Genomic DNA, 27615 nt, shown 5'->3' with positions numbered 1-27615 from the left:
TGAGATAACATAGTTAATGAACAAAATTTCTAGGAATGAAGCAAAGTATTCGTCTCAGGCTTCGATATTTCGTGGATAATGATGCACTTTCGTTGCGTACTGTGTGCTACTTGGTGTTTTTATTTTATCAAGACACTGTACGCTCAAAGAAGTGATATATCTGTGAGTACATATTCTTATGATTATTGTTGATGTTTTAATTCCAGCGAAGCTATGCTAATGTTGACGATTTCTCATGAGTGAATTAGAGTGATGAATGACAATTGAGAGATGACAGTGAGAGACGAATTGGTACACCTAGGTACAACATGATTTTATTCTGCATTAACGATTACAGAATAGGTGAACCGCATCCAAATTTGAATTACGAATGTCGAATAGTCGAATACTATTAATTAGCCAGCGGTCAAATTTATTTTCAGAAATTAGAAAAAAAAAGTGGAAAGTGCGGAAGCGGATCCTGCTTTTATTTACTCCGATCTGAAGGCTAGTTTACTTCAAATTTTCAAAATCAAAAAAAAAATTGATCAAGAAAAGAATTAATTTTCATTTTAACATATATTTGTGAAAAAATGAAAATAAAATAAAATGACAAAAATACAGGGATTTCCAGCCAGCCAATAGCTAAAAGCTAATAGCTGATGCAAGCTAATGGTATTTAAGCCAATAGCCAAAAGCTGGCTTAATGAAAAATTGCCAGCCAATAGCTAATAGCCAAAAGCTAATAAACTTGGGAGTGATTTTCAAATTTTTCAATTTTTTAAAAAATTTTTCTCAGACTAGTGGCCCGTGTGGACAATGCTGCAAGTGTGAAGAAGAGTATGTATGTAGAACAGTCAGGGTTGTCATTTTACTTGTAGAAATTGTAGTATTATATGCATTTATTCTACATCTACATCCACAAGTAGATGTAGAAGTGTAGGACTCAGAAAGTAGAAGTAGAGTAGCATTGCATTGCAACTTTGAAATTGAATATTCAAAAATTATAAAATGAATGCAAAAGGGCGATAAACTAAGATACAACACTTCTATACACAATATTTTTTGTTTTAAAGTTTACACATTCAGAGGATAACTGTACTTTAAAATTATTTTCATTTTTTACTCTGGAGAAGGCAGTATATAATTGTCCATGTGCGAAAACTTCATGAGTCAAGTTCACTCCAACAAATTCAAATGTTTGACCTTGACTTTTATTTATGGTCATAGCAAAAGCAGGAATTACTGGAAATTGAGTTCTTTTTAATTGAAATGGTAAGGTAGAATCACTTGGTAATAAATCAATTTGTGGTATATTGACTATTTTATCTGCATGTATACCAGTCAAAATTTCACATTGAATGAAATGATTAAATAATTTTACTATTAATAATCTTGTTCCATTGCACAAACCTTCTCGGACATTTAAGTTTCGTAATAACATAACTACACATCCAACTTTTAGGCGTAACTCATGAGGAGGCATTCCAGAAGGTGTTTGGGTATATAAAAAATCTAAAGGGTACCGTTCAATTTCTAAGGGATCATCACTTTGAACTTTATCAGAACTATAATAAATTGTTTCTTTTCCATTTATCAATCGTAAAATTTCATTATTCACTGTTAATGCAGTGGAATTGAGTGCACAAAGAATTGTTTTTGATTTGACTACATTTTTGCTGAAATCGCTACCATAGATATCTGCAATAAGATTCTTTGAAATGTATTTTTGTGGTATTTCAATTTTATCGTCACTATCATTCATACTTCCATTTCCTATTGATAACAACCAAGCATTAAAAATATTATTAGTGCACCTTATATTTTCAGTCAATGAAAAAAATTTAAAATGACGCCATAAAGAACTATATATTAAGCAGTGTTCAAGTATAACAGTAGCATTTGCTCTAGGAACCACAGGTAAAGTTTGTCTGAAATCACCACCTAAAATCATGATTTTATTTCCAAATTTACAATCATTTTGCATAATGAATCTCAAGAATCTGTCAATACATTCTAAATAGTGTTGGCCTGAGAATATTCTCAATGCGCATAATCTGAGAATATTCGCGAATATTCGCGAATATGCTCAAATGCTTGGAGAATGTTCTCTCAAAAAAATAAAAATGATGACTTTTTTCAAAAAATTTAAAGATTTTTCTACAATTTTCCACAATTTACAAGTTTTACCACTACTTTTCTTTATAAATTTCCAATTTTCCTTGATAATTTGAAACCTTTTCATGGAAAGTTTCCAATTATCTCTAAACTAAGCAAAATGTTCTAATTTTTTAAAAAGAATCTGCGGAATATGCGCAAGAATATGCGCATATTCTTGCGCATGCGCAAGCAAAAAAAGAATATTCGCGAATTTGCCCAACACTAATTCTAAAATATACTTGTCCATCATAGAACATTCATCAATAATAATCATTTCACATTTTTTAAATTCCTCAGCTTCTTTGGAACCAGCTTTTATAAATGAAATTGAATCATCTAAAATTGGCACAGGCAATTTGAAACCACTATGAGCAGTGCGACCATTTTCTAATAGAAGTGCAGCTATACCAGTGGTTGCAAATGAGAAAACAATTGCATGCTTACTTTGCACATATTGCACAATTGTATTATATAAATAGGTCTTTCCACACCCTCCAGGTCCATCAACAAAAAAACATCTCTGCAAACTATTTTTATTTTCAAATGCATTTTTTATTTCATTAAATATTATCAATTGTTTCTCATTTAGTGAATCTATGCGTAATTGTAATACTTGCTCATCAATTATCGGAATATAATCATTGACATCTTCTTGTTCAGCTAAATTTCTTAATATTTCTCTATCAATAGGTAATTGCAATTTTTCACAGGAAGTATTATGTAACTGTAAAAGTTTATCAATTTCTTGTAAAGCTTTTTGATGTGCAATAATAGGGTCAGAATACTGCTTCTGAAAATCTTCTGATAATAGATCACAAAATTTATTCCATAAAATGGTTGCATTACTCTCAATACAAAACAAACAAATATAACAAAATGTATTTCTCAATTCTGCAGGCATTGCAAAAACACTCATTTCTTGCAAAGTTTGAATATAACTGTTATTATTTTTAATGAGACCTTTTGCTAAAGCTGCTTCTTCAAATGTATTATAACAAATATTATTCACAGTACGAATGTCTTCATAGCTTGTTGAACCTAAACAATGTAAAAGTAACGTTCTCAGATAAAACAATTCCACATTTTTTGAATTTACCATGTACATTCGTGATACAACATTGAAATGTTGTTTTCTTGGTGACCAAACCTGTTTGCTCTTATTGAACACATAATGTTGAGGTATTTCAGTATATTTATATTTTTTACTATCAGCATCTTTTTTATTCAATTCAAACCAAGCTAAAAGAGTACTCTTAGTTCGTTGTAAACCTACATCTTCATTTCCTTTCTCAAATATTACATTTTGTTCACCTGGTAAGTGAACTTGTAAACGAATGACACTATGTGACCGATCATGTAACTTCAATTCAAATAATCTCCATGCAGCTTCACATGCACTTATGTAGCGACAATCTAAGTAGGATTCTATTTCATCATACATTAATAACGAAACTCCTTGATGCATTATTTTAATACATGCGCAATCATAACCTTTATAAATATATTTAAAAATATACTTTACACTTTTTACAGTTGTACACACTTCAACGTTGATATGTGCATTATATTTCTTTGATAGGTACCTATTATAAGGAACAACATATCTATTATCATAAGTGATACCATTTTTAGTAATTTTGATATCATTTCTACGCCTGTAGGAAGGATAACCTGCTCTGTCCATGCAAGTTTCATTCTGAAAAGTTTTTGGAAACCCTTTTACACATTTTCCATTTTCCATACAATAAGCATTAGGTTTCATTGCACCACAAGGACCATGAATCATATTATTTTTGACTATTTCATGTAATGCAGGATAAACATTAGGATCTGGAATTTCAGCACTAACAAATCTATCAATCATTTCACTACTCAATATTTTATCTTTCAAAATAAATAACATATGGGCATGTGGTAGGCCTCGTTTTTGAAATTCTATAGTGTAAACATAACCACTTACTTCTCCAAATATTTTATTTTCTACAATATCATAAATCAATTCTTTATATTTTAATGAAAATACTCTGCATACTAAATCAGGTCTATCACTTGCAGTTTGTGAGTATAATAAATTATCTGATATTTCTGGCCATTTAGGATTGCAAGTGAATGTAATGAATAGATCTGGGGATCCAAACCTACCAACAATTGACATTGCATCTAAATACTTTTCTCTCATATTTCTAGGGGAACCTTCAAAAGTGCTAGGTAAAATAACTTGCTTTCCTACATCACAACCATATTCATCTGTTTTATTTCTCATATAATCCATTAAACCAGTGTAACTTTCTACTCTCAAATCTTGTTGATGATTTTTCACATAATTCAATCTGTAGGCTTCAACTTGCACATAAGAATCAACAACATATTGTTGAAGTAATTTTCCATAGTTTAGCAAAGGATTTTGTTGTTTTCTAGTTATAGCTAATTTAGATTTTTTATATTGCAACATCGTTATGTGCTTTTCTTTTTCATCATCATTTTGAATTACACTGAGCATATTAGGCTCCCATCCAGGTTCTCCATAAGGAAACATTAGAGTATAACACATGGGGTCTAAATTACAGCTAAGAATATTGATATTTATAAACTCATTATTATTCTCAGATTTTGGATAAATGCGAATATCACGTTGAAAAGGTGGAGCACCATCATTGTTTTTGAATATAACAGCCACTTCACTACAATTAGGTAAATTATAGCGCCTACAATCAACAGTTCTATCTTGACGTATCATCATGGAAACATTATTTTCAGTTGCTACTGTGGTGGAATTTTGTGACTGCCTACTTATTTCTTCATTTTCCAAGGTTTTCAACATTCTATAGCTTTTTGCATATGGATTAACTGACCGTATCGCTAAATCCAAATCTTTTAATAAATCCTTGTCACATCCTTTATTAGCATTGACTTTCAAACGTTCATTTAATGCTTCCTCACTATCGAGAAAATATAATTGAGCATATTTTGGCGGGAATGTTGATGAGGTTTGACAATGAGTAGTTTTATGATATATTTGTCCATGAATTCTATAACAATAAGGCCCAGTACCAGAAAGTGTATCAATTTGAGCACCACAAGATGCAAATGACAAAGCACTATTGTATTGTCTTATATTTGTCATAAAATTTTTGTGTTTAGGGTGCAGAACATTTGTTAGAAGTTCATGTATTGAAACTATTGATTTTGGATGCTCAATTTTTACTCTACCTTTCTGACAACATTGAGTATATTTACCATCCCAGGGTAATTCTCCTTTGAAATGTAGTGCAGAACAGAAATTACATTCATAATTAAGGATTCCACAATGATGGGCTGGCATTTTATCTGAAAAGTTACTATGATCAAAAGTTGGAGTAATATTATGGGAAGAATTATCCAGTTTTATTCTTTTTTGGCCAAAAGTACAATAAGAATGATCCATTAGTATCACATCATCTTCACTACTATTATAATATGAATGCTCAAGTTGAACAACATTAGCTAAAGCAACTTCACTAAAATTTGTTATTGTCTGTTCAGTTTCACAATCATACATTGTAATTTCTTCTACAGTAGTGATATATTTCTCCATATTTTCATCATTAGATAGATCATTCTGGATATAAATATTTTCACTAATACCATCATCATAAATTGCAGAATAATTAATATTAGGCTGATTTATACCTTTGTCATGTAATGGTGAATCAGAACTAATATTAAAATTACAATTACTTGCATTCTCAGTTCTCAAATTAACATTCTCATTTAAATTGCCATAAGTAAATTCAATGATCATTTCTCTTCTAAGTAAATCAAGCAAATGATGTCGCATATCACTTATTGAATAAGATAATTGGGTCACATCTCTTCCATATAATCGACTGGTTGCAAAAGCTAATGCAAATACACCACAGTCTTTCCCATTTGTTTGTTGTTGAACTTTTCTATACACAAACTGAGGATTTTTAATATTTGTACTTAGTTTCAAAAATTTCATCTGATTCTCAGTTATAGAATTACGATTTAAACTATCATACACATACATGATATTTTTTTTTCCAAATTCAAATAATACCCAATGTCTCACATCATCCATATTAGACATTGGTCCATCAGGTAATATTTGTAAAAATTTCTTTCGTTTATCAGTAAACTTTTCAACATAATTCCATACATGTGAATCCCATATACCCATGAGATAAACATCATTAAAATGCACAGAAACCCCTTGCTTATTGATGATTTCAAAAAATTTATTTATTGTATCACCACTAATGTAATCATTCAAAATTTCATTTTCAAGTTCCATAGTGTTGAGATTATAGTTGAGATTAACCTTGCAAAAATGAAATCAACACTTCAAATTTCTCAATTCAAATCTATTACAACACCAGCAATGAATGAATTGAATTCAATTTTATGTGAATAAGGAGTAGTGCTCTTCTATATGCTGCAAAAAATCTGAATTGAATGTGAAAATATGAGTAATTTATTTACTGGAGCAGTGGAAATTCTATATCAAGAATGTTGCAAAAATAAAAAATGAAAACTTCACTTCAAATTTATTTATTCAAATGACTAAACGTATTACCAAAACTGTAATAAATAAATCAAATTCTATTTTACGTGTATGATAATACACGACCAATGTACGCTGAATTTAATTCAAAAGATATGAAAAATGTTTTAACGTGCAATGCACGACCAGTAGAGTTTTACGTGCAAAAAAATCTACACGACCATTTATTCAAGAAAATAATTTACGTGTTTAAAAACACGGCCACTCGAAAAAATTTTTATGTGCAAATATTATGTATTCACACGACCCACACGACCTTCTGTAGAATAGACCTGACAGATCAATACAAAATCTGTAGCCTGCTGTTGATAATAATCAGTGCTGAGTGCTTGAATCTGAAATGTACATAAAAAGAAAATGAAAAAATGTAATAAAAATATTAAGCCAACAACATATAACTGAATCAGTCCATGTGTACCTAAGAAATTCAAAGATTGTTGAAAAAGTTCAAAATGATAATCAGTCTGCTATCAATCAACTGCTGTATTATTTATTATGCACAGCAGTACAATATACACAGGTTACAGGTAAATGAAATGAACAACTGGAACCAACCAACTTTATTTAATATTCACATTAGGAAGTGTAAATAAGTGCTTAAAAGTTCAAGTATCACTTTTTTTTTCTTTTGAAAATAAATTCAAAAAGGAAAGTCACTCAAGAAGCAGTTTATCACGGCACAATAAAACACAAATTACATCCCATTGAGTACACAATTGTTGAAAATTTAAAAATATGAGAATCAGTCTGCTATCAATCAACTGTATTATTTATGTACACTTGTACAGTACAATATACCAGGGTTGCTGCGGATCCTCAAAAAAAGGATCCAGATCACGGATCACGGATCATGGCGAAAAATATGATCCGGATCACGGATCACGGATCGTTTATAAAAAAGGATTCGGATCACGGATCACGGATCATTGCCAAAAAAAGGATCCGGATCCGGATCACGGATCAAAACTTCACGGATCCTTTTTTTTCTTTGATATGCCTCATTGGCACAATAAACAAAAATAGACATTTTGCAGTTGCTCTATAAATGGTCTAAAAAATCGAAATATACAGAATTTTTCTAAAAAAAACGTTACTTAAATGCTCAAAGGCCGACTGACAGTCTCCAAAATAGGTTATTTTTCAGAAAAATCGTAAAAATCCAACAAAAAAAGGATCCGTGAACATTTTGATCCGTGAGGCAGTTTACACGGATCACGGATCACGGATCGTTGTAAAAAAAAAGGATTCGGATCACGGATCACGGATCATTGTCAAAAAAGGATTCGGATCACGGATCACGGATCATAAAAAAAGGATCCGGATCATGATCCGGATCCATGCAACCCTGCAATATACACAGGTATCAGTTTTTTTTCAATTTATTCAAATTGAAAAGCAAAGCACTCAAAAAGTAAAAATTGTCTATGATCAAAATCAACAGTATTATTATTATTCAATATTCATCACAATCATCACCAACAATGAATGAGAAATAACATCCCATAAAGTACACACTACACAGGTTATAATAATAGCAACCAATTGCTTGAAACAGATTCATTAATTATCAAGAATCCGAATTAAAAATTGCTGAAAATATAGAAAATTGAAACTCCATCACATCATAATGTAGAAATAGTGAAAATTGATAAAGCATAACACTGGATGGCCATTGGCCAGATTTTTCTCTGCTAGTCAAGGGCATCAAGCACTAAAACACACTCAGCTAATCAATTTTTCATTTTTTTCTCATTTTTTACTAAAAAAAAATACGTTGTAGCACCATTTATTTTTTCAATTAATTAAATTTGAATCGTCGTTGTTGAAAATTTAAGTTGAAAAATATCTGAATTTTAGATCTTTTCAAAAATACTGACAAATTCAAAATCAAATGATATGAACCATGAGATTATTAAAAAAAAAAAAAAAAATAGCACCTATTTCAATCTATACCTACCAAAAAGAGCCAATCGCAGCGAGGCTACTCTGTTTTTCTGTGACGAAACGGATCGCGTCTATCACGTCGTACATCCTTTGAAAAGTCAAAAAATTAATCAATCTTCTCTACTGGGGAAGTGGATTTTTTATTAATTAGATTGCAAAAACGCAATTTACGGCCAAAATGAAAAAATTTTTTCAAATTGCGATATCTTACCTTAAACTTCAATCCTTCATGACCCTAAATCGTGATAATTCCAGATAAATTGACAGTTTTTTCTATTTCACATGCATTTTTAAAAAAAAACACCTCTCACTTTACTTATGAGTGGTTTCAACATGTTTTGATAAAAGTGTTTGCTACGGAGCGACAAGTTGAACCCCGCGAGTTGTGACCAGGTGAATATGTCGGTAAAGGTTGTTGCTTCGACACCCCCTAGTTGGCACAACCAGAAAATTGATATTTGTTAGCATGAGGTCACAATTGAATACTTTTATGCAAGAAGGGCCTATACTTCTATGTGTCAAAATTGCGCGCATGCGCGCATCGTGATCGGCCATCCTTTGGCTACCTACTCACCAAGTATCAACTTCATGCTGCCTTCCTACACCCTACAATGACGTCACAAAATGTAACCGAACACATTTTCATCCAGTTGGTACAGGAGAATTATTAGCATTCCATAGGGATAAGTTTGATAACAAGCCGAATGTTGGTATAGGGGGGTTTTTTGATACGCTGAACACGAATTTTGGGTGTCCGGGTGAATCCGATGTACGCTTCTCCCCTCCAGAACACTTGGCCCCCTCAATTTTGTTAAAAAGCATAAAATAAGTTGAAAAACTGTATTTTGAGGGGTAAATATGAGGGGAGGGGGTTGAAAATAAATTCCTTTCATGAGATATTACAATGCAAATGTGTGTACTTCACCTTCAGATAACCAATTGCTGATTAAAAATGAAATTTTCGAGTGTCAAACAGTTGTTTTATGCAAAAAAGACACATAACTGGGGTGTGTATTTCTTGTCATTGCTCAACCTGAAATCAAGCTTCGGACTCGCCGTTTGCGGCATTTTATAGTCAAGTGATAGAAGAATCACTGGTAAAATTTTCAAAAATTTTGGTCACAATTTACCCACTTTTGCGACGTTCTGAAACTTTAAATGCGTTTTTCTCGAAACTCACTTTTTCGGCATAGGTCCTTCTTGCATAAAAGTATTCAATTTAGCCATTACCCCGTTTTTGCAATTACCCCAATCTACCTTACCCGATTTTTACCTTTTTTTGAGAATTACCCATGTATACTCAAAGATTCTAATTTTGAGCGAATTTAAATGAATCACTGCTTTATGAGAATTGGTAGTCGAAGTCAAAGTATAGCTCACACATAAAAATTTCATCAAATTTGCTTGCATAAAATAATTTATTTGCATAAATAGGGTGGTACCATGGTACCTATATATGTATGTAATTATTTTTGATTAATCATTCTAACTTTTAGCACTGAAAAAAACAACGCTCAATAATTTGAAATTATCAAAATATCTTGATTTCTTTCGTTTTTTCCATCAAAATATTCTTTGAGATTTATTTTTTCGAAATATTCCGTAAGATTTATTTTAGGATAAAGAGCTTTGAATTGACCATTTGGATACTTAATCACAAATCTTTCGGGATTTTCTCGTTTCCTTATATTTCTTGATTCGCTTTCGCTCAGTTCGAAAACATACACGTTTAGATGATGAAGTTCCGTATAATACTTTCCCGACGCAGCTAGGTAAAATGTTTTCATACCTGGAAATTCACATTGAATAATACCTTCGACGCATAGCTTTCCAAACCAGCTAAAAGGAAAGACTTGTGTGGCGTACAGAAAATCTTTATTCACTCCGGGTACTAATTCGGTATTTAGATTATAATAAACGCTGGCGAAGCATCGGCACACTTGTGTTAATTGGTCGACATTCAAATCATGCAAGTCAAATGTCCAGCCTCCTCTCCATGATCTCCATATGTGTTGAACTGGAATAAGTAGTTAGGTTCTTGTATTCAAAAATTAATTAAAACATTGCAAATTACAATAATATGTATTATGGAATTTGATGCTCAAGATCAGTTTTTCATATATACGTACGTACATACAGAGTGCGCTGAAATATCGTGTACCCCTAAAAAAGTTTTCTGCTGAATATTTCCGTTTGTCGCAGAGAATGATAATAATTATAGCACATGATTGGTTATTGGACTAAATTTCTAATGAATAACTTTCTTTGGGGTACACAATACTTTGCACACCCTGTACCAGGTACCTACATTTTGTAGGTAGGCGTAGTAGGTAGGTTAGGTACCTTCGTAAAGGAAAGGTAAATAATGCATAAAATAGATTGGGGTACGTACTACCGTAACCACGTTCGCTAGTGTACTGCTTTTTGAGTTTATCGGCATCAGTGATTTGTGATTTATTCTTCAAAATACATTTTTCAGCACCTATTACGTTGTCAGATTCGGACGAATTTGTAAAATACATATTTTGAAATATGAAACACGCGCAAAATAAGGTTTTCAAATTCATAATGATGGTAGAAATTCAAACTCTACGAAAGTAGGTATACAAATCGATTAAATTCATTTTCTGTTCGGCTTCAACTTTTTAAAGCTGTTTAACGAAAGAAATTTCGAAGTTCGCATTAAGTCACGGCCCATCTGTTAATTTGAAAATAAAAGAAGCGTTATGGTATAGTTAATCATTGAAATATATGTTCCTAATTGCTCGCTTACTTCATTAAGTACAAGTGTGACTAATAGCGCGTTGCCTGTGTATGTGGTATCGCAAATGTCGCAGCCTGAAGTCAAGTTTTTCATACATATTGTCATGGGAGAAAAAATTTCAACCTTGGAGGTGTCTTTGGGTGACCAAATTCGGAAAACTTGAAGCCAGAAATGGTATGTCTTGGTATGGTATGGGACTCCATAAAGTATTGTACCTTCTCAATATAAGGAGTTTATGTTTAACTTCTTACTTTGTACAGACTGTCCATCTGTATCTCGAGGGGGTGGCCACCACGTTGATGCTGTCTTTAGCACCAGCAATGGCCACCTCAATTGAGAAGATCATTTTTGGAAAAATTTCCATTTTTGAAATTAATTTTTCAACTTTCTTGCAGAAGGATTTTGATGAACATGTCGATGCAAATGTCGATCCATCCACATCCGTCACATTTGGATTCCACTTGTCGATGCAAATTTCGACCCTATGTTTGACCAATTGTCGACATGAATGTCGATCAACATTGGTTGACAATTACATCGGCAATTAGGTCGAAATAGGGTCGAAATTCACATCGACATGTGGTATCCAAAAGTGACGGATGTGTGTTTGCAATTGAATTTTATGAAAGAGTGCTCCAATCCAAATGATGATTTGTAATTTTTTTTTGTTTTCAAACGTTTTTTTTTGAATTTCTGGCCAATTTTACTGAATTTTCATGATTTTTTTATAGCTTTTTGTCGAATGAAATAATAGGCTGGTTCTATCGAAAACGATGTATTCATCAATATGTACAATATTCAACTGTTAAACTGTCTCAGTACAAACTTACTGTCTAGCTTGATACCAACTAAATTATTAAACAGTATAAAAACGTCATGTTTGAGTGTCCTACTTTTCATTCTCTCACTCCTCAACCTATTCCTCGAATTCTGACTCATCCAACTAGCTCACTCTCTGTACACACCTATTACTCATACAACACTTTTAAAGTTGCACTAGTTCAAAAATTATTTTTTTACTCCTCAGGAAAGAACTTTGACACGGTAAAAGGGGGGGGGGTCGCAAACCACTGAAATTTGTTGACTTACCGGGAGGGTAAGTAGGTTGTTGCCCTCACCTCTGAACCAAATTTTGAGCTACCGATGTTCATTTTCCATCTGGAGCCTCTAGCCAACGCTGATTTTTTTTTCAGCGATTTGAAATCGCACCATCAGAAGGCGTTGTTGTAATTAATCTGTACCAGCTTAATATATAGTTTGTTCGGTATTATGAATCGATTGGGACCGGTGAGTCAGTGATTAGTTGACAGATTGAGAAATATATTTTTTTACACACCAAAAATCTCAAGTTTTGAAAAAATTCCAAAATCGTCTCAATTTTCATTCTGCTTGAGAATCACTGAATTTTTCCAAAGGTTCCAGATCATTTGATATTACTGAATTTTTTCAAATTTTTGAATGATCGGAGAGCCCAGATTTGGAATAAATAATTGACTATTTACCTTTTTTAAAAAGTTGAATGTTAAGTAAGTAAATTTTTAAAAATTTTAATAATTGATAATCAACATTTTGTGGGGACGATGTGTGCTCAAAGATTTAAATTTGATGCCAGATCCTAAAATGAATGTATTTAGGCAACATCACTGAATTTTGTAAACTTTTTAAAAAATTTTCAAATAATTGAAATGTTTAGATTTGGCATACATTTACCTACATAAACATTGAGCTTTTGAAAAAAATTCAACTTTGAATTTTTGTAATAATAAATCAGCAGATGATGGATGTACTTATACTCAAAGATTATAATTTTGAGCAAATTTAAAATGAATCATTGTTTTGATGAGAATTGGTAGTCGAAGTAAAAGTATGGCTCACACATGAAAATTTCATCAAATTTGCTGGCATAAAATAATTTATTTGCATAAATAGGGTGGTACCATGGTACCTATATAATTATTTTTGATTATTCATTCTAACTTTTAGCACTGAAAAAACAGCAACACTCAATTACTTGAAATTATTATAACCTCATCGCTTTGTTTTCTTTTATCAAAATATTCTGTAAAATTTATTTTAGGATAAAGAGCTTTGAATCGACCATTTGGATACTTGACCACAAATTTTTCAGGATTTTCTCGTTTCTCTATTTGCAATGATTGTATTCCATTCAGTTCGAAGACATATAGGTTTAGGTGATGAAGTTCCGTATAATACTTTGGTGACGCAACCAGATAAAATGTTTTAATATATTGAAATGTGCATCGAATAACACCTTCGACGTATTCCTTTGCAAACCAGCTTAAAGGAAGTGGTTCTGTGGCGTACTGAAAATCTTTATTCACTCCGGGTACTAATTTAGTATCAGTATTTACTTTATAATAAACGCCGGCGAAGCATCGACAGACTTGTATTAATTGGTTGACATTCAATTCATTCAAATCATAATATGTCCGATCTTCTCTCCAGGCTCTCCAGATGTGTCGAACTAGAAAAAGTAGTTATGTTGTGTATTCGAAAATTAATTTTAAAAAACATTCCAAATTGCTACTCTCTAAATTTGAAACAGTCAATTTCACTGCTTAGCAGTCACGACATTTTGCCTTTTTAAAGCAGTAGTTTTTTTTACTGCAAAACAGTGAAAAATTACTGAATTGGTCAGTAAAAAATCATTTTGACTGACCAATTCAGTAATTTTTCACTGTTTTGCAGTAAAAAAAACTACTGCTTTAAAAAGGCAAAATGTCGTGACTGCAAAGCAGTGAAATTTGACTGCTTTAAATTTAGAGAGTACATACCTAATGCATAAAATAATAATATATAATATGTAGTAAGTAGGTATGTACTTATTGGAGTACTTACTACCGAAACCACGTTCGCTAATGTACTGCTTTTTGAGTTCATCGGCATCAGTGGTTCGTGATTTATTCTTCAAAATACATGTTTCAGGGCCTATTACGTTGCCAGATTCGGATGAATTTGTAAAATATATATTTTGAAATACAATACTCGCGCAAAATAATGTTTTAAAATCCATTGAGTATGGTAGAAATTCAACTTGTAGTCGCTATTGATTAATACATCAGTAGGTAGGTAAGTAAAGTACATCACCATACATCAATGAACAAACTATACGAAAGCACAAATCGATTATAGGTATTCATTTTCTGTTCGACTTCAATTTTTTAAAGCTGTTTAACGAGAGAAGTTTCAAAATTCATATCAAGTCACGATCTATCCGTTAATTTGAAAATTGAAGAAGCATTATGGTAAAATCAATCAAACATATGCTCTTGATTGCAAGCTTACTTGATTACAGGTGTAACTAGCGCGTTGTCTGTGTATGTGTTATCCCAAATGTTGCAGTCTGAAGTCAAGTTTTCTCATACGTATTGTCACGTGAGAAAAAATTTCAGTCTTGGAGGTGTCCCTGATTTGAGCAAATTTGAAAAACCTGATTTAGTACACTTGAACTCCTCAAACATGTTTGAGGAGTTCTACTTGAGGAGTTCAACTTGAGGTACTGCAGTACCTCAAGGTGTGAAAAAGAGGTTTCGAAAGAAAAAAACACGTGAAGGGGGCTCTTCGTTTTTCAACAAAATCTCCTCCCAAAAAATCTCTATGAGGAAAGAATCAAGAAAAGAATCTACTTTGCAGGAAGTTGAAGAATGATTGGCTAATTTTTTTTAAAATCCCAACTTCCAAGGGGGGGGGGATGCGTTCACTGAAGGTGCCGAGATCATAGAACGAATGTAAGTATTCAGGCGAGATTACTACATTTTTCTAAATTTTTAAAAGATTGGAATGTTCATATTTGGCATAGGTAGATTTAAACATTGAGATTTTGCAAGAAATTCAACTTTGAATTAAAAAATTTTTAACACTCGTAATAATATATAAATATCAAGATTTCGTGATGATATTGGATGTAGATATACTTACTCGAAGATTCTAATTTTGAGCCAATTTCAATGAATCATTGTTTTATAAGAATTGGAAGTCGAAGTAGAGAGTATGGCTCACACATGAAAATTTCATCAAATTTGCTTTCATAAAATAATTTATTTGCATAAATATGGTGGCACTAAGTATATAATTATTTTTGATTAATCATTCTAACTTTTAGCACTGAAAAAACAGCAGGGCTCACTTACTTGAAATTATTGAAACCTAGATTTTTGTTATAGTTTTTCTAAATATTCTGTAAAATTTATTTTAGGATAAAGAGCCTCGAATTGACCATTTGGATACTTGACCACAAATTTTTCGGGATTTTTTCGTTTCCCTATTTGTGATGATTGCATTCCATCTAGTTCGAAGATGTACACGTTTAGATGATGAACTTCCGTATAATACTTTGGCGGCGCAACTAGGTAAAATGTTTTAATATCTGGAAATTGACATTGAATAACACCTTCGGAGTATTCCTTTCTAAACAATCTCAGAAGAAAGGGTTCTGTGGCGTACAGAAAATCTTTATTCACTCTGGGTACTAATTCGGTATTTAGTTTATAATAAATGCCGGCGAAGCATTGGCAGACTTGTATTAATTGGTTGACATTCAAATCATTCAAATCATAACATTTCCAATCGTCTTTCCAGGCTCTCCAGATGTGTCGAACTAGAAAAAGTAGTTAGGTCGTATATTCAAAAATTAATTTTTAAAAAAAAACATTCCAAATTTCTACATAATGCATAAAATACTTAGATTGGGGTACTTACTACCGTAACCACGTTCGCTAATGTACTGCTCTTTGAGTTCATCGGCATCAGTGATTTGCGATTTATTCCTCAAAGTACATTTTTCAGGACCTATCACGTTGTCAGATTTGGATGAATTTGTAAAATACATATATATTTTGAAATACGAAACTCGCGCAAAATAATGTTTTAAAATCCATTGATTGGGGTAGAAATTCAAACTATTTGCAAGTCTTGTATCTAGTCGTTTTTGATCAATACATCAGTGGGTAGGTACATCACCGTAGGTACATCAATGAACGAGAACTATACGAAAGCACAAATCGATTAAATTCATTTTCTGTTCGACTTCAATTTTTTAAAGCTGTTTATCTAGAGAAGTTTCGAAGTTCGTATTATCTCACGATCTATCCGTTAATTTGAAAATTAAAGAAGAGTTATGATAAAATCAATCAAACATATGTTCTTGATTGCAAGCTTACTTGATTACAGGTGTGACTTGCGCGTTGTCTATGTATGTGGTATCGCAATAATGTCGCAGCCTGCAGAAGTCAAGTTTTTCTTACAATATATTGCCATGGGAGAAAAAATTTCAGCCTTGAAGGTGTCCCTGGTTTGAGAAAATTCGGAAAACCTGAGACCAGAAACGGTATGTCTTGGTATAGTATGACCCTCGACCCCTTAGCTCATTTTAATGTTTATTTAGTACATTTAAACTTCTCAAGCAATACCTCAAGGTGTAAAAAAGAGGTTTCGAAAGGAAAAAACACGTTAAGGGGGTTCTTCGGTTTTCAAAGAAATCTCCTCTCAAAAAATCTCTATAGATAAATGTATGCACTGGAAGATTGAGATTCTAATTTTGAGCCAATTGCAGTGAATGATTGTTTTATGAGAATTGGAAGTCGAAATCGGACTAGCCAGTGGCTCGAACAAGAAAATTTCATCACATTTGTTTGCATTAAATAATTTATTTGCATGTAAGATTAGGGTCAAGGGTGGGTACATATTTTTGATTAATCATTTTAACTTTCAGCATTGAAAAAAAAACCAATACAAATAGGTCTTACTCAACTTGAAATTATTGGAGCTCTTATCTATAACCTTTGTTTTATTTTTTCAAAATATGCTGTAAGATTTATTTTAGGATAAAGAACTTTGAATTGACCATACGGATAGTTCACCACAAATTTTTCGGGATTTTCTCGTTTCCCCAGACTTTTTGATTCCTCGTCGCTCAGTTCGAAAACATACACGTTTACACGATAAGGTTCCTTATAATACTTTCCGGATGCGACTAGATAAAATGTTCTAATAGATAGAAATTCACATTTAAGAACATCTTCGTTGTATTCTATTCCAAACCAGCTCAAAGGAACTGGTTTTGTGGTATACTGAAAATTTTGATTCACTTCAAGTTTATATAATTCAGTATTTAGATTATAATAAATTTTGGCGAAGCATCGGCAGATCTGGTATGATTGGTCGACATTGAAATCTTGCAAATTATATGGCCAATCTCCTCTCCAGATGTGTCGAACTAGAATAAGTATAGTTATAGATTCGATATATTCAAAAATTAATAAAAACAGTACAAATTACAATTGGTACCTTCGTAAAAGCAATGGTAAAAGAATGCGGAAGATAGACCGGGGGTATTACTTACTGCTGATACCACGTTCGCTAATGTACTGATTTTTGAGCTTCTCGGCATTAGAGATTCGTGATTTCTTGTTCAAAATACATTGTTCAGGACTTATAACGTTATCAGATTCGGACGCATTCGTAAAATATATTTGAAATATGAAACACGCGCAAAATAATGTTTTTAAATCCATTGATTATGGTATAGAAATTCAAATTCTTTGCAAATATTGTATTAGTCGCTGTTGATTAACAAGTAGGTATCCACATCAGTACATCATCGTACATCAATGAACGAACGACGAAAGTATAAATCGAATAAATGAATTTTCTGTTCGACTTCGATTTTTCAAAGCTGTTCAACAAAAGAAGTTTCGAAGTTCATATTGCGTCACGAACTCACGATATATCTGTTTATTTCAAAAATTACAGCAGCGTTATGGTAAAATCAATCAAACATCTTCTTAATTGCAAGCTTACTTGATTACAGGTGTGACTAGCTCGTATGTGCTAGTATCGCAAATGTCGCAGCCTGCACAATCAAGTTTTTCACACAAATTGTCATAGGAGAAATAATTTCAGTCTTGAAGGTGTCCCTGGTTCGAAAAATTCGGAAAGGTTTTTCTTGGTGTGGAACGATCCCTCTTCCCGACCGTACTTGGGAAGAACCCCCGTAACTTTTGGTTCGAAATCGTGTTTGATCGACGAAATAAATACACTATAGGTAACTCCTTAGTACCTCTACCTACCTACCTACCTATTCTTAATTGAACGCTTGCGCTTCACGAATTCATCAATTTATCATCAATAATATCACTCTATTCTGAAATACGAGTAAAAACGTTGACGTGCCACACAGGTACGAGAATAAAATTCATTTATTTTTAATGAGATGTACGATTAAGTATGTACGTATAACCAGGTAGTTGAACCTTTGCCATTATGCCAAGTGTGTGTATAAGTAATTCTATACACTTGTCATTATTTTTGTTGTGTGCTGATCTGGTGCTATTTGCTAATCCACGCCCAAGTTTTTGACACTGTAATAAATGGATCTAAGTTATACCTGGATACCTATTGCTTAATATTTAGGCACTTGTGTTGTATAGGTATAGATACATACATTTATAAATGTGCATTATATCGATGATTGATGTTGCGAAGAAGCTTTCAATTGCGATCTAAATTTTTCATGTGGTCAGTGATCCGAAGTTTTGGCAGAAGATTTCGTGTAAGATCGTGACGATTGGGTTATTGTCGAGATAATGTATCGTATTGTACTGATAGGCGAAGGATTTATTAGCTGTGCTGTGGGCAGTTTTCTTTCGCTAAATTTAATTTTAAAATTACTTCTTTTCGATTTAGATCGGTCTTTTTTCTGCTCCTGGCGCAGAAATTCAAAAAATTGAAATCTCAATATTTAATATTTAAAAGGACTAGGGGGCTCCGCCCCCTGGCCGCTTCGCGTCCCAACCCTCCCTTATGGTCCGTCAACCATTCCTTAATCCCCCCCCATGTACTCTGATCAGCTATCCCATATGATATACTTGACCATGAATTTTCAAAACTGGTGCCCACTGATTTGGGATGTTGCAAAAATTAGCATGAAAACAGACAAAGGAAAAAGTACTGTTGTAACTTCTTATGTTGGAGCGAAATTGTCGACTTTCTTTGGATTCACTTATCAATAAAATTTTTAAACAATTTGGATATTTGTTTAGTGGAGGCAGGCGAATTTTCCCGCGATGGCAATAGTTATTAGCTACTCGCCCAGGTTCCTTTTTAAATCACAACCCTCCACAGTACTGACATTTCACATCCAGACAGCCTAAATCAAATTGAATCACCGAAGCCAACAAATTTTTTGTATCACCCAAGTATAATGGAACCGATCTTGTTTCACTTATTGCATTGCGTTCTGGCGCACTGATGCATGTTAATTTACATTTAGGCGCGGTGGGGAGAGGAACTACAACGTTGCTCGCATTGCTTGTACCTGATTTCAAAGTACTATTCTTAGAAGCATTCGTAGCTGCTGTTTTACGTTTACATTTCGGAACCATAATATTGTAGTACCATTTGCTGTTTTTTTTTTTCGAAATATTTAAGCGAAATACATTTATGTCCAGTACCATATACTTTTAGTGGTTTTGATTCATCATCATTGTCATCAAACACAGAAATATGTACAATAATCTGTATAAATATCCAAAAACGCTCTGAGTTCTACTTCACCTCCAAATGTATCTTTGGAACACAAATGTAATCAGTGTATTCTAATTTATTTTTAATATGTGTGGCGTAAAATGAATTATTTAAAATATTGGACTCAAAATCTGGCCAGCTATTTGCTACGTGCAGTACAACATCTTTTCTAATTTGAAAGTGATGTTTTTGGTTGCTATGAAGATAGACAGATAAGCACCAAAACAGACTACTTTCGTCTATTTCAATTTTTTTTCCCCAGTATTTGATGAGTCAAAAGATTATGGGTTGAAGGAGCTTCCATACGCTTGTGTTCGGGTGCGGAAGGGAGAGGAACGGCTTTATCCTTGGTAGTCGTTTTACGTTTAGATGTACTGGAGAGAAGTAACACATCATAGTGACCCTTATCCAATTCGCCAGAGTATTGAAGACATATACATTTTTGCCCATTTCCATACGTTTTTTTTGGTACAGCTACTAACTCGGGGCAAACAATTTCAATGCGATATTGTGTAAAAATTCTTGAGAACGCAGTTATTTCAACTTCGCCGCCAAAAACACCATTAGAGCTCATATGAGAAGCGTATTCTTGGTGGTTATTAATAATTATGCCATATGATAAATTTCCAACGATAAATGGCTCAAAATTTACCCAATTCTTGATGACAAATGAAACAATTTCCTCTCGAACTTTTCCATGATATCTTTCAGAGCCATAATGACTATATGATAATGATCGGAATAAACAGTTGCCGTCGCCTTCAATTTTTTTCAGCCTTCTATCCATTGCTTTGTCACACTTCTTATCCAATCCTAAAATACACAAAAAATTGCTCAAACACATGCCTATTTTTTTTCTCCAAATTTTTCGTTCATCACTTGATTGAATTTTTTTAAAAATAACACTGTAAGGCGGTACTTTTGTGTTTGGGCTGAAAATGGGCTTAATCGATAGTTCAGACCCTAAAACAAAAAACAGAGTGAGGTTTTCCAATTTGAGTTGTTTTTATAGTCAGAAGAGATGGCCAAAGTTGCGAAAATGACCGTTTTTGCCATACTTCAAGAATTCGTAGCGACATACTATTGTTTTTACTTCACCACGTAATTGTGGCGTGGAACTGTGTTCACCCAAAGTAGCGAAGTTCAAATTGGGAAATTAGTTTATGTAAAAAAGTTGTATTTTTGTTTTCGTAAGCCAAAAGCCAGCCAATCGCCAGCCAATGAAATTTTGCCAGCCAATAGCCAGCTTTATTTAAGCTAATGAAAATCAAGCTAAAAGCTGATAGCCAAAAGCTAATCGATGATTGGCTGGAAATCCCTGCAAAAATACCGACGCAAAGCAGTACCACCTATAGTAAAAGGCCTGAGCGCTGAATCGTTATCACCTTCTGACGTCACACCTTAAGGGGACTCGATTGTGTTTACCATTTGAATTTTAACGTATGATTAAATGGCGAATTCGTGAAATTGAGTAAAACTTTCGTTGAAAAAGTTATTAAAATGATAAATAATTAATTAAATTCGTTCTAAAATGTGGTACAGTGATGAAATATTGTTGTTTTCAATCATTGGTGGTGTTGGTTTACTTTCTTTTTGTACAAAAACGAATTTTTCGCAATCTGTTGTGTTGTGTGATTTGAACATGTAGATATCAAGTGAATTGAAAAATGAAAACTAATGTGTGTATGTGCTTGTGTTTTACTCTTAACTGGAATAATGTCATAGTGAAATGAATAGACCTGAACCATAAAATCTACAATGCGTTTTAAATCTGCATATTATTGAGTACAACAATCCAATCCAACTACAAAGTGAAAGTACAATGGATAATCTAATCAAGAAACCATTAACGGCATTAACCATCAACATCTCAAAACTGAAACCAATTAGCTGAAAGTGTTCTAGTCATTAATTTATCACTCAAGTTGGTTATCATCAATCACATTGCTGCTGAAGAAACTGTGTGGTTTTCCGTTTTTTACCTGTGTAGTTGAAATGGAATTGGAAATGGAATACATACTTCGGAATAGAGTCAAGAGTGTTGATATCATTTAATTTTTGTGGGATTTTGATGAATTAAGGATTATTTGACAAATATTTCATTCGATTTCACCAGTGAGTTGTATAATATCCTTCAGAAGGTATAATTTTGTCAAGTTTATGCATTATTTTCATCTTTAATGTTGAAAAACAATGTTGTTTAACCTCGTTTTTTTATTTTTGTTTTCATTTAAATCATTCGTAGGTGATCTTAAATTCATTATGCATGTGAATAAAATATGAAAAATAAAATTTTCACCGGATTTAATTCGTTGGAGTGCATTTTTCTTTCATTTCTATAGTGTATTACCATATGTTAGATATGTAAGTATTCCCCTTTAGTGATGACGTCACAAAACAGCGCTCAGGCCTTTTACTATAGGTGGTATTGCGCAAAGTGACATCATGAAAAATATAGGTCAACTTTTTCACCTAATTTCCTCTCTCATCTGTGGGAAAGTCTGTGTTTATCTAATTCTAATCAGTCACATGCTCCGGCGCATTTTATTATCTATTATCATCATTTCGATTTGAATTGAAATTTTGAATTTGATCATAATTTGATCTCTTTTCTCTTCTCTAAAATTGAGTTGAATTTCTCAAGTGATTTTGGTGTGTAACGTTTCCACAGTAAAATCATTTTTGTAAGATAATTGGATCGAACTCAACAAAGAAAGCACTGGGTAAGCTACAGATAACCATTCTAAAAAAGTATGTATTTTTATAAGAATATATGGAATCATACGATTAGTTTCAGTATTCTAGCTTTACTCAGTAAAGCATTCATTCCCATGTAACATCCAACCAGTACTCTATTTCCAGTAAACGCTGTTCTACCGTGAAGAACTCGCCAATTATTGATAAATATAACAGTTCCTGGGGTCAGTTGTAGTTTCCATTGATAGTTTTTCTCGTTGACTATATCTCTGAATCTTTTTACACTCTGATATAAGATATTACGTTCGTTTCTGAAAGGATATAGTCTCGGGCTTCGGTCGTATATATTATACCTGTAATTTCAAAACGAAGGTGTATGAAAACGTAGCAAAAAGTAATGAAATTTTGATACTGCTAGCTGATACTTGTATTTCTAACCTTATTTGTTCGATTTCTTTTGATTGAGCAGAACAATTGATAATGGGTTTCGTACAAGTGTAGTGATTCTGATCACTGATATATTGCCATTCTATAGGAGTCTGTTTTAAACACTCGTAACTCATCGGATATTTTTCTTTCAAGGTGCGTGCAGCTTTGAATCCATCTACAAGTAATGTATCGCCTCCTTGTTGAGCAGCTTCAATGCAATGGAATATCTGCAATCTGATACGAATGGTTATGGCCTTGTTAATGTTGCTACCGCTAAATTAATTTCGTTGTTACCCAGCTGGTTCGATGAAATATGTGTTATCTGTGTGAACAGATAATTCTTGAGCAGTATAGGCGGTATCTTGGTATTTTTCAAACTCTCGGTCGGTTTGCACACACCACATTCCACCATAAAGTGTATGCATAACAGGGCCCAGTTTATTTACTGCTTCAGCAGTGGCTTCCAATGTTGGTGGTACCTAGTTTTAAAAAAATCAATGATTTTATTTCGTTTTTTTTTCATTTGAATGATATGTGTTCCTCTTACATGTTTCACGAGACCGATCCCATATCGTAGAAGTGACGTTGTTAATACTCGAGCGACTTGTTCTGGGCTCTCTTGATTTGAAACAATTGGTATTTCATTTTCTATTTCTTGCCCTGACCAAAACACTTGATCTAATTTTGATTCTGGCTGATGTTGAATTTTGATCCAGTCTATGTTATACTTCGATTCATGATCATCGACCCCTCAACATAAAATTTACTTCAATATTACTTATTCTTTTTAATACCTAATAAGAAGAACTTGTGAGTTGTGATATGGGAAGCAGTACTCACAGGTGATCGATATGTCATTTCCGTCATTTTTCATTGATTTTATCTTCGCTACGTCTATTTTAATATCATTATGATTTCGTTGATTGGATTTCCAATTGTAACATTCATTGCATCTGAAAATTTTGTTTCAGATTCCAGTTTTATTGCATATTTGAATGTTTTTCAAGATCAGTTCATTAACCAAGGTAAATATATTTTAAACAATAATAAATTTTTCGTTATTATTTTACTTTGTAAACCATAGAAGAAATGTAGAAAGAGAAGCTGATCGAAATCGATAATAGAATACGATACCTACAGAAATATTTTACTTTCGATAGAATGATGTCGTCGATTTTCTGACTGAAATTTAATGCTTCAATTAGTTTCCGTTGTAATTTTAATTTGCGATTGCAAAAAACGAACGTACCGTTGAAACCGAAAGTAAATCATTAATTTTTAATTATTATTGAAATATTAGTATTTTATTTTAACCATCGTGAATTATTTTTCAGAGATCATAATATGAAGATCCCGGAAGAAGAAGTTCAATCTTCGGAACCTTCTGATCATGATTCCGATGATTCCGAGGAACATGATTCAGAAGAATTATCTGAGCAGGATTCCGAAGCATCATCCGATCACGACTCTGAAGAATCATCGGATCACGAATCTGAACCAAATGAACCAATGGATCATGATTCCAGCGACGATCAACACGACTCCGACGAAGAAGCCGAACCAGAAGATTTCTCATCCGATAGTCATTTTCCTAAAACTTATAAAATCAAAGACGAACAAGCGGTGTCTCTGGATAATACCTACGTTCTTCACCTATCAGCACTTTTCGAAAACAACAAGATCAAACTAGTCGCCGGATTATCCGATTACCAATGCGTTTTGTACGATGTCGAACAAGGTTTACAGAAAGGAATCACGAAAAAAATCCACGACGGTATTATAACCGGTATTAAATTGATCGATGAAAATCTCGTCTATTCCTCTTCCCTCGACGGTACCATAAAGCTATGGGATTTACGTGACATGAGTAAGCCTTCGTCCACGTTCAGCGACGATACAGACGGAGCAGATCAATTGAAACCAATCAATTGTTTTGGATTATCATGTGACGGTAAATTCATCGGCGCTGGTAGTACCTTGGTTGACGCAGACGCCTACGTATTATTTTGGGATTCTAGAAATCCTAAAGTTTTAGGAGGTTATTGGGAAACTCATATCGATGATGTGACGTCCATCGAGTTTCATCCTGTTAAAGCCAACAACATGTTGAGTGGTTCGACGGACGGATTGATTAATTTATTTGATATTAGTGCTCCGAATGAGGACGACGCTTTGCTGAATTCATTTAACGTGGAATCGTCGATAAGGAAATTGAAATGGATTAATATTAAAAACGAAGATCGTATAGGTTGTATCACCGATATGGAAACTGTTCAATTTTGGAAAACGGAGGATTCCAGTCCTTATATAAATTTTAGCAGAAAACTTCTTGGTTCGGCTATTTATATCAGGTCGTCGGATAACGCTTATATTACAGATATTCATCAGTCTTGTTTTGATGAAAATAGTAACGTTGTGATACTCGGAGGCTCGAATGTTCAAAAAGGAGAATATATCAAATCTTTGGTCTTGAAGGAGGATAAACTAGAATCTTTTAGTACGTTTGCTGAGAATAAGCAAATCATTAGATGCAGCTGTTTCAATAACGACACATTTATTACTGCTGGAGAAAGTGGTATCATAAGCGTATGGGAAGAAACCAACGAATATGTGAATAAAACACAGCTTAAAGAACGTACAACGAAATTCAAACCATCGGATTAGTTGTTTTTTATGATTTATTTTATTCTACCTGCAATTGTCTCTTAACCATATGAAACAGACTTCGATATCATCTATGCTGATGGACATTTTTATATCTGTGATTTCTGTAAATAAAATTCATATAACTGATTAGTGTTTCGAGTTCTTCGTTTTATTTTCGCATTTTATTGAAAATTTTCTTCCGAATAATTGCTTATGCATCGTACTTATACCTAATGATAACCATATACCTACTTGACCTAACAAAATTTTTAAACGTTTTGTTGTAGAAATTCAATTTTGTCGCAATGATTCATCACAAATGCCGAAATAACATTTACCCGGATTTCAAGAATAGCATTTCTCGACTCGCAGTACCAGACGAAAAAGTATCTTGGGATATTCCATGGCCCGAGTACAATCCACCCAACTACACCTCTGAAAGTATTAAAGGTCAAGTATGGGCTGATCCTGATCTGACCGATTCTAGCTTCCAACCTTCGTGGAATCGTTTAGACGGTAAAGTAAATCGTGAAAGTTACGTCGGCGAGTATAAAATCATCGACGGACGTCCTTTGAATCCAATTGGTAGGACGGGACTTCAAGGTAGAGGTATTTTAGGAAAATGGGGCCCGAATCATGCCGCCGATCCGATTGTAACGAGATGGAAACGAAACCAAAACGGAGAAAAACAAATGAATTCAACGAGCGGTAAACCAATGTTACAATTTGTCGCTATCAAAAGACGAGATACCGGAGAATGGGCTTTGCCTGGTGGAATGGTCGATGCTGGCGAAAGTATCAGTCAAACTTTAAAACGCGAATTTTTAGAAGAAGCGTTGAATTTTCTAGAGAAATCTGACGAAGAGAAAATTGAACTGAAGAAACAAATTGAAAAAAAATTTACTGATGGAAGTGAAATTTATAAAGGATATGTCGATGATCATAGAAATACAGATAATGCTTGGATGGAAACGGTTGCTGTGCATTTTCACGATGATGACAACAAGTCGTTAGGTGTTCTACCTTTGCATGCTGGCGATGATGCGGTAGGCGTGCGTTGGATGGATATTGATCGTAATTTAATGTTATACGCCAATCATTGTGCCTTTTTTGAAAAAGTCATCGAACGTGTTCAGGCTAACTGGTAAATTATGAAATCATCGAAACATTAATATGTTTTGATTTTTGATCGAGTGTAATGAGCTTTATCAGTTTGTTTGTCAAACTCACGATTTTTTAAATTTGTATTTGTAGGCCTAGGTATGTTGTTTTGTATCAGATATTCGATGTGATTTAATCTTAAAATTTAATTGATGAAATTTTTTTCTCGACGTTTTCAAGTCAAACTGTTCAGTTGTGATGTATTAATTGGGCTAGAAATCATGAAAAATACTTACCAAATTGTAAAAAAAAAATGTGGTTACGCGAAGAATAGGCAACAATTTTCAACAGAAAATTATACGATCTTCAGTTTTTTTTTACTATTTTAATTGAAAGAAAAAAATGTAGGTAATTGAAAATTTCTTGAATGAACATCAACGTAACATTTCTGTGTCGATACAATTTTTAACTGAATTCGTGAGCATAAATGAGGTATATTTATGTTTATTTGAATTATCCACGTAGATAATGATTTGATGTAAAGTTCAAAGTCTATCATAGTTTTAAAGAAAATTTGTATTATTCGCTCTTACTTTAGAAAATATGTATAAAAAGTTATTGATTGCTATTTTCATTATGTACTGTTAAAGATCTGTGAAAGAACACTGAACAGCCATTCATTGTCATTCCATTATTTTTCGTATTGAAATGATTGATTTCACTGTTTTAATAGGTACGTCTTACGTCATTTCTTAAATTTGAATAAACGAACGTTTTCAAATGACTA

At 33.1% G+C, this 27615-nt stretch overlaps 2 protein-coding genes across 9 annotated transcripts; one reads left to right on the top strand and one right to left on the bottom strand.

Moving 5' to 3' along the window:
- The first annotated feature begins 23 nt into the window (after positions 1 to 23).
- Positions 24 to 27615, top strand: LOC135849085 (ADP-ribose pyrophosphatase, mitochondrial). 7 transcript variants are annotated; one of them, XM_065369266.1, is made up of 3 exons: positions 24 to 162; positions 24053 to 24106; positions 26015 to 27615. In XM_065369266.1, exons 2-3 carry the CDS (start codon positions 24077 to 24079, stop codon positions 26873 to 26875), a joined length of 891 nt encoding a protein of 296 aa, XP_065225338.1. In that variant the 5' UTR covers positions 24 to 162; positions 24053 to 24076; the 3' UTR covers positions 26876 to 27615. The 7 variants fall into 7 exon arrangements, with proteins under 7 accessions (XP_065225338.1, XP_065225336.1, XP_065225334.1 ...); XM_065369262.1 differs by lacking the exon at positions 26015 to 27615 and adding an exon at positions 24416 to 25874 and having other exon boundaries at positions 85 to 162; XM_065369267.1 differs by lacking the exon at positions 24 to 162 and adding an exon at positions 22409 to 22706.
- On the bottom strand, positions 22691 to 27239 carry Tmlh (Trimethyllysine hydroxylase). Of its 2 annotated transcripts, none has more exons than XM_065369269.1 (6): positions 27125 to 27239; positions 23922 to 24034; positions 23629 to 23831; positions 23376 to 23560; positions 23091 to 23315; positions 22691 to 23005 (listed from the first exon to the last, which is right to left on the bottom strand). In XM_065369269.1, exons 2-6 carry the CDS (start codon positions 23953 to 23955, stop codon positions 22735 to 22737), a joined length of 918 nt encoding a protein of 305 aa, XP_065225341.1. In that variant the 5' UTR covers positions 23956 to 24034; positions 27125 to 27239; the 3' UTR covers positions 22691 to 22734. The 2 variants fall into 2 exon arrangements, with proteins under 2 accessions (XP_065225341.1, XP_065225340.1); XM_065369268.1 differs by lacking the exon at positions 27125 to 27239 and adding an exon at positions 25774 to 25841.

Source organism: Planococcus citri, chromosome 5 (assembly GCF_950023065.1).
Source record: "Planococcus citri chromosome 5, ihPlaCitr1.1, whole genome shotgun sequence".
NCBI classification, from domain to species: domain Eukaryota; kingdom Metazoa; phylum Arthropoda; class Insecta; order Hemiptera; family Pseudococcidae; genus Planococcus; species Planococcus citri.
This window is presented reverse-complemented; position numbering and strand designations above follow the sequence as displayed.